This window comes from Corapipo altera, unplaced genomic scaffold, assembly GCF_003945725.1.
Source record: "Corapipo altera isolate COAL_440 unplaced genomic scaffold, ASM394572v1 308, whole genome shotgun sequence".
Classification (NCBI taxonomy): domain Eukaryota; kingdom Metazoa; phylum Chordata; class Aves; order Passeriformes; family Pipridae; genus Corapipo; species Corapipo altera.
In genome coordinates, this window is record NW_020884925.1 from 2,640,917 (window position 1) to 2,657,634 (window position 16,718).

The following is a 16,718-nucleotide window of genomic DNA, read 5'->3' on the forward strand; positions in this document are numbered from 1 at the left end:
GCAGGGCTGGGGCTGCCTGGCTTCCTGGGGCTGCTTTGGCAGGGCCCAGCCCCAAGGTAAACAGAAGGTGCAGTAGGTGTATCACTGTGCAGAGTTCAGCCCTTGCTCACAGCTTGCACAACTTGTAGCACACCAGAACACTGTGGAATCAATGGCTCGCCAGAGTTTCAAGACATGATTAAAAGACTCAAGAAGGCCCTGAAAGAATTTCCTTTAATGGGGAATTGTGTGAGTGAGTACAGTGGGTGAGTTGGTATTTTTTTTTTCTTCCTTCCTTTCTAGCTGTTGGTTTACTTTGGCAAATGGCTTCTGAGCTTAGGTTTAGTGTATGTGCTTGCATGTGACTGGTTTGGAGAATGAGTATGTTCTGTACCTCACCAAGCAATACTAAAAAAGTTACTCTGAGATGTGATAACTTCTGGTTTGTGGCAATGACAGAACTGTAAAGCTGTTAGAACCTATTTCTTCTTAAAGAAAACATTCCTGTTGAGGAATGCAGGTATGTATATTATTTACAAGTCTTTAGTTAAATTTCTCCTCATCTTGAGAGCCTCGTTACTGCTTTAATTTTATGTCTGCTTTACTCTGAAATTACAGTAGGTTAACTCTTTAATGTGGATATATTTATGGCACATGGAATGTTCCTCACACCATTCCTATGCATGGTACTAAAATGGAACAAAGAAAGGTTTCGCTGATTAAAGATTACATCTTTTTGAACTTATGCCATTTTTTTCTCTTTTACTAACAAGTTCTAATGAGTTTGGTTTGTGTCAGCCTGCAGTTCAAATTCATGAGTCTGAGCAGAAACAGCATGTGCTCACTGCACCGTCCTGGAGCTCGTGTCATGCAAAGGACTGGCATGTTTTAACCTTTGCAGTCAGGGATTGCTGGAAGATTGTGTACCTTGATTTCCAGGATTTTGGCTTTGCCGTAGAGACAAATATGCCTGTAATTTATGTTAACTCTGTCCGGAAGTTTTAAATGTTTAGCACAAAAAATAAGTATCTGTACAGATACATGATGTGGTGATCATCTTCTGATGGAAGTGTGTTACTCCTGCCCCTTATGGAAGTCACAAGTAGTTAAAATTCTTGCTGTTGGATTTGATCAGGCTATAGTAATGAGAACTAGAGAACAGCACATTTGGCTGTAATGAGTATTTGTTTCTGTGAGTGAGAGAATGTAAAGGCACAGAAATATTTTTGCTCTAACATTTTTTTGTGGCATATTACTGATAATTGCTGCTATATTTTCAATAGGATTAGGGGGGGTTATTAGATCTCGACCATTTTTTCATACATATAATGCATAATTTTTAAATTATACTGCAATAAATATATCTGTGGAAACCAGTTAAATCCACAATTTTCAGAGCTTTGTGCTATAAGTCATCACCATTTGATTGAAACTTCCTAGCTAAGAGCAGGCCCAGAGGAATGTGTTCATGGCCTTTTGCAGTTGGCCTAATGCAGGTGGATTTTAATCATGGCTTAGATGAGGTGTGTTGCCCAAAGTGTCGGTTCCCAAAATCCTACCAAGCATATGAAAATCTAGCATTAAAGTTTTATGCATTTTTTGGGACTTAACCCCCCCCCCCTTGCTATACCTTGTTATCTTTGGTTAAAGCACAATTGTTCCAATTGGTAAAAAAGCACCTTAAACTCTGCTGCTGCCCTGAGTCCCACACGTCTTACCCAGGGTCATGCCTGCGTATGTATGTGCACGGATGTTGATTGTAGCCAAGCTGTAAAACATTTTATTATGCCTTGCTATCAAAGGCATTAATTATTATATTCCATGGATTATTATAATTAGTGTAATAGTAACTAACACGTTACTATTTCAGTCACAAGTTGTTTCTTCTCATGAAGGAAAACTGTAGAAAATTGTCCTTAACAAAGGAGGGCGAAAGAACTTGTTTCTTTACCGGTTCATTCCCCCTCCTGAAAATGCCTCACCTGGTATTTTGCCAGGAGAATCTCATGCCCAGCTTTGATCTCCAGGTGATTTTGTCCTGTTTGTTTCAGTCAAGTGCCCGATGACACGACCCTGGAGGACTTGTCCCCTCGTGTCCCCAGAGCCGTGTTTGTGAAGCAGGACAATGGTGGCAGCGCCTCCGTCATTCCGGTGTCGTCCGCGCGTCCTCCGCTGGGGGAGGAGGAGAAAGAAGAAGCTCCACATTCTCCCAACTTAAATACCTGCAGTGCCACGTACAGCAATTTAGGTAAGTGTGCTCTCAGGGAAGAAAATATCAATTGGATCTGATTTTGGATCCCTTTCCAGGGTGTGAGGAGCCTTTTCTTCTGAACAGCTCAATGCACCTTCATAAGGGGAGCTTTTAAAGGCTGACTTTAATATTGATTTGTAGAAAATAAAGTTATGCTGTCTCCTTCTGTGATCACAACAAGAAAGTGAGGATTCAACAAACTCAGAGGTTTGTTTTCCTGTAATTTAAAACAGCCTTTTAATTGGTCCTGGTGATAAACATCTCAAATGATTTTAAAAGACACATTGTTTTACCTTTTTGGAGAAATTTTGTCAAAGAAGTTTAAAATACAGAGCAAATGACCTAATTTCTTTAGGAAACAGTAAATAGATTTCAATATTTTTCCAAACTTCAACAAAAGATAGGACTTTTTATTTTAGAGCATCAGTAACTGCTACAATATTTGTAACCATCTTTTGTTGACTGAAACCTCTTTTATCCTAGTCTGAATGCTCCTTCATAATAAGGTATGAATGTCCTGTCATTACTAAATTCCTGACTCATATTAAAAAGATACATGGATGCAGTGCCTCTCTGGAAGATAAGGGAGCAACACAAAGAAGCATCTCCTGATATCCAGTATCAATATTATCAACTTAACTTTCTGAAGCATTTTGATTTGAAGTACAGAAGAACAAAATCTCTCATTTATTTACGTTCCAGGATATCTGAATACATGTTTTTCAGTAACACCCCAGCCCTGTAAACACACCAACTTCTTAAGTGCTTGGCCAAGAGTAAACTGGCTGTGTTGAGATGGCTCATGAGTGCAGGGGGTTTGGCATGTCCACACATGTTTCAGGGATCAAGGGCTAAATTTTAAACCCTCAGGTGCCTGCATTCCTTAGACAGTCAGTGATAGTGTTGCATTTTTTTGCTTGAATGTGAATAAGCGGTGAACTTATGAGTGTATTCTGCTATTAAAACACTCATTAGATATCGTTTGTAAAGCATAAAGTAGAAAAATACCCCACCCAAGAGTGATACTAACACCTACCAAGAATCTCTTCCTCTGAGGAGGAAAACTAAAATTTATATTTTTATGGTGAATTACTCAAAGGTCTAATGAACTATTTTCATTTTATCTGTGTCTGTATTTTCTGTATTTAGGAGATAGCTCCATGCAGGCAGAATCTGGGCAGTAGATGTAGCTCCCTCAGAGCTGCTTACAGCACATTTAGCCCATGCAGTAAATAAAATGCCATTAAACACTGGAAAGGGTCACCCAAAGTAGTTGTGGAATCTCCATCTGGGGAGATACTCAAAATCTGACTGGACACGATCCTGGGCAACCCACTCCAGCTGACCCTGCCCGACCATCTCAGGGGATCCCTTCCAACCAAACACTGTGGTGATCCCTTCCATCAGCCCTGGCTTGTGTTAGCCCTGTTCCAGAGTTTGAATGTTCCCTCTCAAAACCACATAAAACTGAACCCCTTGGCATTTTATTCAAAATCTTCTCATCCTTGGGTCACTTTGAGCTTTACTGTCAACAGAGGAAATTTTAGTTATGAAAGAGTTAAGTCAGCTTTAAGGCTTGCCTGGGTCTGGCTCAGCCTGGCTGCCTGTTGTTAGGAGCAATGCTTCCCTAAATGGCACTGAGTTCTCTGGCTGCCATTCAAAGCTCTTCTGGTTTACTCAAACAACCTCACTTTCTAGTTCTGATGGCAACAGAGATTCCTAGGTAGGCACAGAGAATAATTCCTACTTGTTTCCACATCTTGCATCACCTAGGCAGCAAAGTCTTATCTTTTGTAGAATTAACAAATACTGGTATGTGAAACTGGAAGAAAGGATAATATGAGAAGTTACACCACATTTGACTCTTGCTCCAGCTGCAATTGGAGCTACATAGTGCAGTTAGGAGTTCGTAAAATAAATCATGTGAACATCTCAATTTGCAGCATAATGCACAATATTAGTTTTAAATACTAATCTGATGCATATTCTATATTTTTTATTTAAAAGCAGATAATATGTTACTACTCTGATAAATGTCTAATCTTCAGTTCTCACATGTCAAGTGAAAGTTCACGAACAGAAATAACTGCAAGCTTTGGTAAATTGTCCTCTGCAGTCAGGTAATAGTTTATATCAGGTACTGCCCTCAAGTATATTTGGTTTGGCCTTCCAAGAGACAAATCTTACAAAGCAGAAGATTCTCTGCTGGGAATCAGGTACAATATAAAAGACTTGGGGCTTTTAAGAGGTCCCACCATGATGACAGGAATAAAGACTGTTCCTGGCTGTACAAATAGGAGAAAACTTCAATAGGAGGAGAGGGGTTCTGTCTGTCTCATTTTTTTCCCTGCAACTGCTGTGGCCACAATTTGAGAAGAATGTTTAAAGAAACTGTACAGGCTCTAAAGAACAGCTTTGCAAATGCCTTGTATTGTGGCAAGCACTTCATGGGGACTAATTCAGGAAACTCAGTGTGTTCAGCTTATCAAAGCAAGAGTCTGCCTTGATCGTGGTGTGGATGCTCGTGGGGTGAGCAGAGCTGTCATGAGGGATACCTCTGGTATCAGCTGATTTAACAAACTCCAGGGGCTGCCAGCTCAATCGAGATGCAGAAACAAATGTTCAAATGTGTAAGATAGGGCCTGGATATTTCTTTTTATAATGGGGGCCTTTATTGTAACACAAGTTAATTCAGGTAAGCCCTGTAGCTGATGATAAGGAAGACAATAGACTAGATAATTAAAAGCCTTTCCTATACAAACCTTTAAATTGTTCTGTCTTTGTCTGAATTTGTTGGGGAAATTGAGTTGATTGAATTTGCATCGCTGTAAGTAGATTAAGGTATTCTCAATATACTCAGGATAGTATTTCTGTCATTGAAAAAAGAATAGGTTATTTCATTATCAGCAACTTCCCTCTTTACACTTAAAGAAGTGGGCAAAAAGGAGGATAAGTTTTTAGGTTTTGTGATTGCTAACATTGGAAAAAATCCCAGATCACAGCATCTGCCATGGAGCACTGCCCCAGTCAGTAACTTAGACCAGGGCAGTGTAAATAAGGTGCTGAAATCATTGCTGACTAAAACTGACAGCTCAGTGACAGACAGTGATTATAACACCAGTCTGGTGCATTTTGTGTAATATATGATTAGCACAGGTAGTACCTTCAGCGTGCTGTGATGGAGGGTGGGCAGCAGGACCTGCCAAGTCACCCAGCAGACAAGCTGAAGCTTCTGGGATCTGCAGCCCATTACCAGAGACCTGTGCCCAGTCTCAAATTATTGCTGAGAAACTGGAGGTGCATCCCAGATGTTAGTTAACAAATGTCAGCTTTCCTCTCTGTTACATATCTCGGTGAGATTTTAATCTATTAAATTAACACTAAATGAGTAAACAACTGAGTGTATTGCAGGATTTCATGGAAATCTCTGTACTGAACAATGTTATGGAATAGTGGTGTACATGTGCAGCATTTGTTGGATTGGGGGCTGTGAAGTGTGCTGGGAGCTTTTGCAGTGGTTGGAAGGCACCTTGTGCCCTTGTGGTTTTTTTTCATGGTTTGGTTTTATTTATCAGTCAGGGTAAGAGTTTTATTAAGGAGTGATGTCAGATTTGATAGGTTCACCCACTCACATCAACAGGCTGCAATGCAAAGTCTGATGATAAATCAGTTACCCAGAAAAATAACATTTAAATGCCTTTTTCAGAGCTCTTTTAGAATTTCAGACCTCTGCATGGTGTCTAGAGACTTCAGCATTAATATTTAAATAGTGCAGTGAGATTCTGTAATGGAAGATGTTATTGAACTGTAGAATTACTTAAAGCTCTCTAGAAAGCTGCTGTCTATAAAGAGTTAAATTTTTTTCTGTCATTGAGCAGTCTGGAATCCACTTCAAAGCTCTCTGTAACTGGTAGCCCAATATTGTGCCTTTTCACTTGCCTCCCAAGAGTGTGGCTCAGGCTGAACCTTGCAATGCTGGTGAGCCTGTGCAGTAGGTAAGGAAACAATGATTTTAGGCATGCAAGGAGAGAAGGAAAGGATAGGCAAGAAAAAGAAATAAATGCATTGCTGGTACTTCTGTGCAGCAGAATATTATTGTGCCTTTGACAGGGACAACATTTAAGACAGCTTTTTTCTTGCTAGGCAATGAATTTATAAAAATGAAGTTTCCTGCCTCAGGAAAGCTGAGCTGGAAAGACTGGCCCAGTGGGTATGAAACAAATGTACAGTGTTAAGAACTCAGCACAGCAACAGCACAGACATGAAGCTTTTCAACTGTGTAATACAGATGGGTAGATTTCAATATGGAAAACTTGTTCTTGTGGGGAGAAACGACAACTGTAACGTGGCACGTTTGACAAACTCATTTTCCTCAGCTGAGAATACTTGAAACAGTGACTACAGAACGACTTGTAGGTGCAGTTCTCTGGATCCTGCCACCCCCTCCATACTCCTGCAGAAAATCGCTTCTGGCTATGAAAACCTTCCCCAATTCTGTTTGGATGTCACAGTTCCAATGCAAAAGCAGCACTGGTTGCAGTCTCAGGGCCCTCCTGTGTATGAATGGCTTTTGGAGGGCAGGGCCAGGAAAGAAAACAAGAGAATGGAGCAGTAACACTGTTATAAATCTTACCTTTCTTGGAGAGGGCTCCTGCTGCTGCTGCTGCTTCACATGTGCATCTTGCTCTCCTTTGTTTTCTTGTTGTTTCTCTCTGGCATCTGTGCAGTCCTTGGATTAGCAGATCCTCCTGCAGTAGTGTCCTCTCTCCCACCCCAGCAGTCAGGCTGTCTCAGCATAGTGGGGAAGAGGGGAAGGATAAAAAAAATAGGCAATGATCTTTAACACAGTGCTGCTGGGGAGAAGTACATAGGTCACAGATTTGGTAAGAGTAAGTAGTTGTGGAAGAGAGCAAGTGTTTGGATGAGTAAGAAAATTGGATATGAAGTAGAAATGAACTCGTCTCAGGACTAAGGAAAAAGCTGTGGCATCTGGATGCATGTCTGGCATGCAGACATCAATTCTACCTTTGACTCTGCACCTCTGCAAAGGGGAGATTTCTGACAGAGTTCCTGTACTGCCCGACTGGCCCCAGGGTCAGAGGCTGCAGCACAGCAGTGAGAGGCAGAGCTGCCACTGTAGAGCTCTCTGGCTGCAGTACCACGATCACAAAGGAGCAGTGGAGTCCCCTGAGTCCCTGAGTGTTAAATTTCTTTTAGCAACCTTGAAAATGATTTGCAATCTTCCCTGAAGATCGGGTATGTACAAAGCTGATAGAGTTTCCTGCTCCAAATTCGGTTTTTTAAGCATTGGAAGAGCCAGGCTTATCATTAAATCCGTAAGGCTCTTCTGAGGGTTTCTGGAGCTTAAACAAAAGATAGAGATAGAACTTCCATTTGTGATGTTGTCTCCTTGAAATGACTGAAAAGAGAATGATTGTTAAAAATGTAGGATGCAAGGCTGTTGTGTTTGTGGATACATATAATAATACAGTCCTCTTTGATCTTTTGAAATCATTTCAGCGTTCTAACCCAGCATTCCAGGTTTTTGTGCATCCTTGGCCAAGTGGATCTAGGATTCTTTCATATTCAGAAAAACTATAACAACGTATCTTAAAAAGTAAAAGAGGTTATCTTTTATTTTTAACAGACTGCAAAGTCATTTATTATTAATAATGGACTGAAGTGATGTAATTCACATCTGAATCTGAGATCCCCCAGTTTGGTTCAGCATTCCAGCTCAGTCCTCTCTTTACAAGGATTGGTGGGCTTGGCAGTGGTAGTTTAACAGTTGAACTCAGTCTTTAAGGTCTTTTCCAGCCTAAACAATGTTATGATTCAGCATGTTATAAACAGTCAAATAGTCCAGGTGTCTGTTCCCTTATTAGAAAAGATGCTCCACTGCAATTATTGTTTTCATGTCTGCTGTGTTGCAACTGTAAAAATTGGCTTCCTACCTTACTGTGATAGTGAACCTCCCAGGAGTAGCAGGAAGCTTATAAAATAATTTCTCTGAAAGTAGCAGTTGATTATTAAGAGTGGAAAGATCTCATTTTGATATGAGTAACAACTGTTTAATTGTCCCAGAGCAGCAAGTTGGTCATTTGTATTGTCTGTTTATTAGGTTCTGTTTTCCATTATATTATTGTCATTTATTTGTTCTTCATTTCCAAGGACTCTGGCACTTATAAAAGATAATTGCCCTCTATAAAAGCCATTCAAAGCACATGACAGGAAGTTTATCTTCCCTGGATTCACACAGATGTCTGAAAGCAGTCAGTCAGTGGAAATTCTGTGCTTGTGTGTACATAACCTGCTGTTTGGAATTTCTTGACTGAAGCCGGGTCAGATTATCTATGAACACAATATTGCCAACAAAGGTACCCATGGCAAGAGAGGAAGGGAAATGTGTTAGAGAAATTACAGCTGGGGGAAGGGGTGTGAGTTTTAAATTGTAGGGTAAAAAATATTTCTGTCAAAACACGACTCTATTCTCAATGGGAACACACTTGTCAACCTAAGTGAAAATAGGCTTAATTTCCTTGTTTCCAGCTGGTGAATCTGCTGGGGCAATCCTAACTTCCCAATGTGACCACAGAAGTATCCAAACTACATTATTTGTGTCTGAAGGTTTCTGGTTTCCATTCTGAAATAAGATTTTCAGCCTCTCTGGCAGATTTCCCAATTTATGGGAATTTATGGACTGCTGTCTACCCATAGTTTTGGCACATCTGAATAGGAAGTCAGGAATAATATTATAGTTGAGTGCAGAAGAAATTATGGGTGGCTGGGTGTAATTGCTGAAACTGGACTTTGGCCAAAGTGCCAAATTGATGTTTGGTTTTTCCTTGCACTTCTTGTCATTAATCAGGTGGGAGGTAAAGTGGCAGCATTGCTGGCACTGACACTGATGTTAATATATATGCCAGGGTCAAATCAGGACTGGCTGGATGTAATGACATGGATGGGATGCTGATTTGGTCATTTTGCTTAGTAATTAGTTCATCTTTTCATATATGTATTTAGGGGTTTTTTAAATATTGGGAGGGTCCCGGTCAGCTTTACTTTTTGCCTTAAAATTCTTTGCAGAGCACAAATATGAGCAGCAGATGCAAAGTTCTTTAATGTTCTGTTACTATTATCTTATTCCACAGGACAGTCCAGAGCAACCATGATCCCTCCAAAACAGCCGAGGCAACCCAAGGGAGCTCTGGATGATGCCATTGCCTTCGGAGGACTCGTAGACCAGGAGACAGTGAACAACCTGCAGCCAACCCCACCTCCACTGCCAAAGAAAACAATCCTGAGAGCTAACACGGAGCCGACTCCCAGAGATCTCCAGAAGCAGGCTCTGGAGAACAACCTGTGCATCATGGCCAATCCCACCTACGACATCGACACCAACTGGGAAGCGAGCAGCGCCTGCTCCTCCGTCAGCCTGGAGCTCAAGGTGCTGGACAACGAGTCCGGAGATTCCTTGGACAGGCCTACGGAGAAACTGAGGGCAACCACGTCGGCCACGAACAGTGTTTCCAGCCTAACCACTATCAGTATTAAGGACCGGTGCTCCAACAGCATGGAGTCTCTGACGGGGAGACACCTCTCGCAGGCCAGGCAGGGCAGGGGGGTGCAGAAGCCGCAGAGACAAGCACTTTATCGCGGGATCGAAAACCGGGAGGAGGTGGTGGGTAAGATCCGAGGCCTCCACGCCGACTCCCTGAAGAAGCTGGCGCTGAAATGCGAGGATCTGTTCATGGCCGGGCAGAAGGACCAGCTGCGCTTCGGGGTGGACAGCTGGTCCGACTTCCGGCTGACCAGCGACAAGCCCTGCTGCGAGGCCGGCGACGCCGTCTACTACCCGGCTTCCTACGCCAAGGATCCGCTCAACAATTACGCAGTCAAGGTAAGAGGGGCCTGAAAAATGGTAACCCCGGGCATCAGTGACAGAATGTGACAACCACCACGCTCTGCACCACATCCAGTAGTGACGGGGCCTACGAATACACGTGGGTGCTGCTGGCAGCAGCGCTGGGTGAAAAGTAGGTTGCCCAAAATACAGGCTCTTACTTCTTGGGGTTGGTCTCTTTTCCCAGGCAACTGTCAGCAAGGCAAGAGGGCTCGGTCTTAAGCTGTGCCAGGGGAGGTTTAGGTTGGATATTAGAAAGAATTTCTTTCCAGAGAGGGTGATCAGCCATTGGAATGGGCTGCACAGGGAAGAGGTGGATTCTCCATCCCTGGAGGTTTTTAAGATGAGACTGGATGTGGCATCAGTGCCATGGGCTGGGAACCACAGCGGGGTTGGATCAAGGGTTGGACTTGATGATCTCTGAGGTTCCTTCCAACCCAGCTGATTCTATGATTCTGTCAAGAGCCATGTGTGGCATTGGTATCTGCTGTTTAATTTCATGTTTTTACTGCAGTTCCAAAATTACTGGAACAAAATAAACACATCTCGGTCTTTACTGTTGTTTAATGACATTTTGAAAGAAAAGCTGAATTATTTTAACATGGGTCAAACTCACAATGCAAAAGTCCTTTTGATTCATCTGCATGGGGAGGAACTTAAGTCGTCATTCTTAGTTAGGAAAGATTTCCTAAAAAACTGAAAAATTTCCATTTTCAGAGCCGTGTAATTCTAAGTGTAAATTCTAGGCTAATATATCTCTTATGTTCCCATACAGGGTCTTACATTTTCACCAGTGTTCCTTACCAGCCTTTCAAAAGCTCTGTCTACAGCCATCAGTGTTGCCTTATAAATTCTTCAGCTAACACATTAAAGAAATAAAATTTACTAGATTTACTGCTAATATATTAATGCTTAGTTGGCAGCTGTCTCACTAGATGTTGTTACTTTATGGACTTTTATATAGGTAGTTCTTCCTGAGCACTGTATCTCTGCATTTCTCAATGCTTATCTGGGAGGAAGATCGTGAGAAGGACAGCTGAGACTCATAGCTCTGTCAGGCTTCCTGGATGACCTTGAGTAAATCACCAAACTTCTGACTCCTCCTTGTTGAAACTGAGATAAAACATTTATTACCCGACACGGATGTGTGAGGCCTGATGAGTTATTTCTTACAGAGCACACTGACATTCTCACAAGGGTGGTGCTTTACAGGAACAAAATATTGTTACCACTCCTGTGTGATTGTTTGCAAGTAAGATACGAAAAAAATAAAAGGTCAAATTGGTGCAACTGATAGTTTTCCAAAACTTGAAAAGGCATCTTTTTAAGGCAGATTTCTGGGCATAACCATTTATATTTTGTTAATTATTAAGGACCTCAAAAGATGTGAAATGAAACATGGATGTCTTGTGGATGCCACTTGGTACAAAGTGGCCAAGGAAGAACCAGGCCGTGAATGTGTCTCTGGCCATCAGCTCTGGTTGCAGAATCAGCCCCCTGGCATTACTCTTTACTGGCTTGGATTGTTTTGTTTTAATTCCAAATGGTTGCTTCTAGGGCCTAACGTGGTATTTTTCTCTAAAGGCAGGTTCAAGCTGTCACTAACGTGACACCTCTTTGCACATCACATTTGGGCCTTTAAAGCATTCCCTGACTGGCAAGACCTGTTGTTGTTTTGTTATCTGCTGTCCTCCTAAATACACTTCCCCTGTAGAAAGGCAGTGAGAAGAAGGAACAGCAATGTAACATGGTCAAATAGGTGCTAAATTTTCCTTTTCATAATTCAGGTGTCTTAAAAATAGTTCTCAGACTAACAACATTTATTGCACTTCACTATGTGAGTGAGGTGTCCACAGAACATCCTTGAGCTCAAGGTCACTGTGAGCTGTTGTGCTGTTACAAGGAGAGGAAAAGTTACTCTTGAAAGTACTTTCCCAGGCACTTAATGTGATGGGGGAAGATGTTTGCCCCAGGTTGATCTTTTACTTACAAGCCATCAGTGCAGGCTCAGGTTTGTCCAAAAGCTCATAACAACAGATTGCTGTGACATTACACAGAGATTTGGGGAATTTAGCTTTAACAAATACGCCAGTTTTTACTACCGTGGGTGTTTTTTGTGTGAGCCAAATTACATCATAATCTACCTTCAATAAATCAGCTGTGTCTTCCTGCCATCTGAAATCCCTCGTCCCCAAAACAGGATGGAAAAAAGAGTGAGATGAAAATTACCAATGTGCCTATTGAATCCAAAATATGGTCTTCCTGTTGTTTTGGATCAAGTCTTAGAAATGCATTTTGAAAGTGTACATGGAGCCACATCTTCAGGCAGTGTGAATTTATGTAGCTCTTTTGAGTTTTGCAGAACTACCCAAGCAACACTGGCTAACAGTACAGACAGTTCTTAAATTCTGTGATTTTAATATTAGATCTGAGAAAAAATGTGATAATGAGATTTTATAATTATTATTCTCTTCATAGAAAACAAGAGATTGACCCCGTAAATGGTGTTAATGGTGTTAATGCACAAATTTCAAAAAAATTTAATATTCTAGCTCCAAAAATAGAACTACAAAAGCACTGTTAAAAATTCAGCTTTAACCATTTGACTACTGCTGAATTAAATTTAGAAGAACAAAACTTTTGTACAGATGAACTTTTATGTTCTGGTGGTTTCACCAGCAAAAGATGCTCTGATAAATTTGGTGGAGAATGAGCACAACTTGTTCTGTTGGGGTGGATATTAGAGGAAATGTTTACAGGGGTGTGTTGTTTCACAACAGTGTATTATGCTTTTTGCTTCACTCTCACGTAATCTTGTCCTAAACACCTTGTGCAAAAAAGTTGCAGGAGGCCATGTGGAAATTATTTTGACTGAAACATTATAAATAAAACCAGTACATAAGTTGTGATCAGAAAACTACTTTCTCTAACAGAAAAATAAAAGCTTCCTTACAAGAAAGGTTTCCAAAAAGTTCCAGACCCTGAGGTGGTTTTTTTTTCACTAAGTGCAGTACCACCTCCTAAGTAGTTGGTAGATCTGGGACAATATGGATAAACATTCCCCTGAAACCACAGTCTTACCAGTAATTCCAAATATGTGGTGAAAAGGTTACACTAAAGCAAAAGCAGAGAGCAGCAGCTCTTTGCACACACGAGACTGGGTGAGTTCAGCTCTCAGTGTCCCAACGGGGACTGAATAAGGCAGTGATGTCACAGGGAGCTTTTTTATTAAAAAAATAAATATATGACTCAGAATGAGTAACAGACGAGGTTATTATGTCGGTGACATAAACTACTTCCACTTTCAATATGAAACTCTCTGACATCCCAGCCCGACACGTGATTCCGAGTGCACAGGGAACAGCAGAGCCGTAAAACCCGCGGGGCTCGCTCTGGCCACGGGCACGTGGTGCAGTGCTGTTCATCGGGATGGCAGGAATTGCAAGGGTGCAAACAGCTCAAAAGGAGCAGTTCAAATTTATTGCTTTGATTGCTGCAGGGCAGGCAGAAGTTTTTCTAGCAGTAAAACCTGAGGATTTCTTGTAAGGCTCCCGTCCCAGCTGTAAAACAGAGCAGTGCAGAAGTGAGCAGTGCTGGGCTGAGCCTGGCTGACAGTCTCCTGGTTGCAGCTGACAATTATTTTCTAGTTACGTTTAGTTTGTCACAGTGTGCTGAGGTGTTTTTTTGGTAATTTAGTTTCCTAGTGGAGCTTCTTGACAGAAGTGTTATTTAAGGTCATCCCAGAACTTCATGCCTCAGATCAAAATAAAATGTACATTCAACTTCGAGCCCATTCTGAGTTCAGTCACGGCAGAATAGAATTCTGTATTTTGGCACATCGTTAAAAAGTCAAAGCTCTATTCCAAGGCCAGATCAAGAAAATGAGGTCAATCAGATATCAAACTGGCCTCCTCGGAAAACAAGGCTGTGCCAAGAATAAGCTATCAATTTGGGATTAGCAAGCTTTCATTCTACACAGAATTTCATTTGCAGTTGTCCCTCTGTGCAATACAACAAAGTAGCACAGATGGTGCAGTCTTTGTGATCTTCTGTGTTTCTCATTTTCAGCACTTGTAAATTCATTTCCCACAATATTCATCGTGCTTTAAGTTCACTGATGCCCTGTAAAATGCATAGGACAGAGTGGAAATGAGATTCCCTGCTGGGGAAGTGAAAGTCAGCTGATGGCACAGTAGGCTACAGGACTCATAAAGGAAAAATAAAAGCTGATGCAGAACAGTTTGTAGAAGCTCTGAAACATCCAAATCCTGCTTCTTGGGCTGGGAGCAGGGGGGAAAATTGAAATGGTAGGATGTAAAGAAACCTGCCCTGCCCCTGTAAACGTGACAGAAGTTCAGTTCTATGGATGCATTAAAGATACATGATGACCGTGCATTCCAGAGAAAAGGAAGATGGATACTTTCCATTCCTTCCTACTTGTACCTCTTCTTTTTTCTCATGGCTTTCTTGCATCATAAGGGCTTTTTACCAACATTGCCTCATCTTTTGAACAACCAGCTCTTTATCAGCTCTAGAAATAAGGCTGGCCAAGCCCTTATCAACAGCTTCCTTTCAGCTGTTATCACATACCATATCTCCACAGCTCAGCTGGATGGAGCTCATTAAAGCAAAGGGTAAAGGACTGATTGATCCTGCTTTCTGTGGGTGTTAGATATTTTCACTTTTTTTTCCTCTGCCAAAAAATAGGCGTTCAAAACATATTATGTCTGTAAAAGGCAACAGGATTTCCATATTTTTGAGTAGACAACTGGAACAGACAAAAACTTTAAAAATGCAAAGGAAACTGGGCTGTACATTTATTCACAGCTTTGACACAGCATTTAACCATCACAAACAGAAAAGCAGCTCTGTGTGCACTCTTTAGCAATGCATCACAAGCAGTCAAAATTACTTGTTAGGAAGGCCATCAAAATGTCACAACTTGTTCCCTAAATCTTTTCAAATGTAAGTCCAGACTTTGGTCCCAGAACTTCCTCTAACTCAAACCATTTTGAAAATTATAAATCTTGGTCATTCAGGTGACAGTTTGAGGTGATAATGGTGTTATTCCAATATGAAATGCTTGGGTGAGAATGATTAGCCATTGATAGTATTAAACACAAGTATTCACTACTCCATTGCAAAATGGTAATATAAAATAGAGTTCCAAGGAAAAACTGCAACTCAGAAAATGATAGCATAGTGCAGGAAATAAATAAAATTTGAATTCTATAAACTGTCTTTGAACAGATCAATAAGAAAACTAAGTTTGTCTCCACTGCTTTCAGTACATTTTCCCCATTCTAACAAGATATTTGTAAATCAGAATGTGAACACTGCAGTATAAAACCCCAGGATGTACCTAAAGAGTAGCCTCTTACAGGGACATCAGATTACTGCAGGTCTGTCTTCTAGAAATTGCTTTATGAATTCAGGCAGATGTCTGATTTGTTATTAGACCCCAGGTTTGGGTGCTGCCTCCAGACAGCCCAGCTTTCCCTTCCCCTTGGTGATTACAGAGTGCCTGCTGTACCAATTTTGGTGTTTGTGTAGTCAGCAGTTTAATCAGCCTGAAATAACCCAGCTGCCTCCTCCGCTTCTCACTTCATGGTGTTTGTAAACAAAAGGCAAGAAGCAGAAAATACATCTCTCATCACATCTCAGCTCTCTTTGTAGATACTGCATCCACGTTTGTGCATCCATCTACTTCTCTCTCTTAAACAAGAGAAGGAAAAGTGTCCAAAAGCCATCACCATTGGGCATTTGTGGGATTAGATTTTTTTTTTTGCCCATATTGATTATATTCCTTAACAGCAGAATATGGAGGGAAAAAACTCTTTTCATGAATGCAGTCATTTTAGTATTGGTTTTAATCATATTATTATTTAGTATTTAATTTCTGGTTTGTTGATAATTTAAATTCTGTTTTATTGATATAAAGAGAAGAGTCTGAAACTAAAACATCTTTAAGAACTGATATTGGGGAAAGTTTGGCCCTGCTTTAGCTTCAGACTGCAGAGTGGACACTGCTCGTGAGCAGTGGAGTTAATGGAGCTTCTTTTCCTGGGAAGTGTTCCAAGGATCATTATATACAAAGCTCAGCTCTGCTTGATGCTGGAAAGGTCTTACCTTGGAATATTATATTCATTATACCACTCTTCAGAAAGATGTAATAAATGGGGAGAATCCAGAAGAGAGCACCAATAATTGGAGGATTAGGAATAAAGGCAGGAGAAGTAAGGGCTGGGTTTTTTTCAAAAAGAAAGCAAAGAGGAGGGGGAAAGTTCCGCCTTCCCCAGCTGTAAAGGGATGGGAATCAGGGATCAGTTTTTATTCAGTCAAGCAGGGAGAAGGACTGTCACCTTAATGTGAAGTAAAATAGATTTAGGATTGAATAGTAGGAAGAAAGACAAAGAAGACAGAAAAGCATAACTCTGTTTTGGGGTGGGTTTAGTAGACTGGAATTTCCTAGGAATGATCCAGCTGACAACACAGAGCTGGGGTTTGCCTTGCAGGCCAGTGGGAGTGGCTCAGGAATGGGCACAGCAGAGGCATCAGGAACAGGGAATGGGCACAGCAGAGGCA

At 41.2% G+C, this 16,718-nt stretch overlaps 1 protein-coding gene across 7 annotated transcripts in view; it reads left to right on the top strand.

The window, feature by feature from the left end:
- PEAK1 (pseudopodium enriched atypical kinase 1) overlaps nucleotides 1-16,718 on the top strand; it is a 112,555-nt gene that overhangs the window by 85,785 nt on the left and 10,052 nt on the right. For 6 of the 7 annotated variants that reach the window (XM_027657819.1, XM_027657825.1, XM_027657822.1 and 3 more), the window contains 3 exons: nucleotides 129-245; nucleotides 2,031-2,227; nucleotides 9,382-10,130. In XM_027657819.1, coding sequence (XP_027513620.1) covers nucleotides 129-245; nucleotides 2,031-2,227; nucleotides 9,382-10,130 — 1,063 coding nt within the window. The remainder of the gene's footprint in view (nucleotides 1-128; nucleotides 246-2,030; nucleotides 2,228-9,381; nucleotides 10,131-16,718) is intronic. The other variant, XM_027657826.1, reaches the window with a different exon arrangement.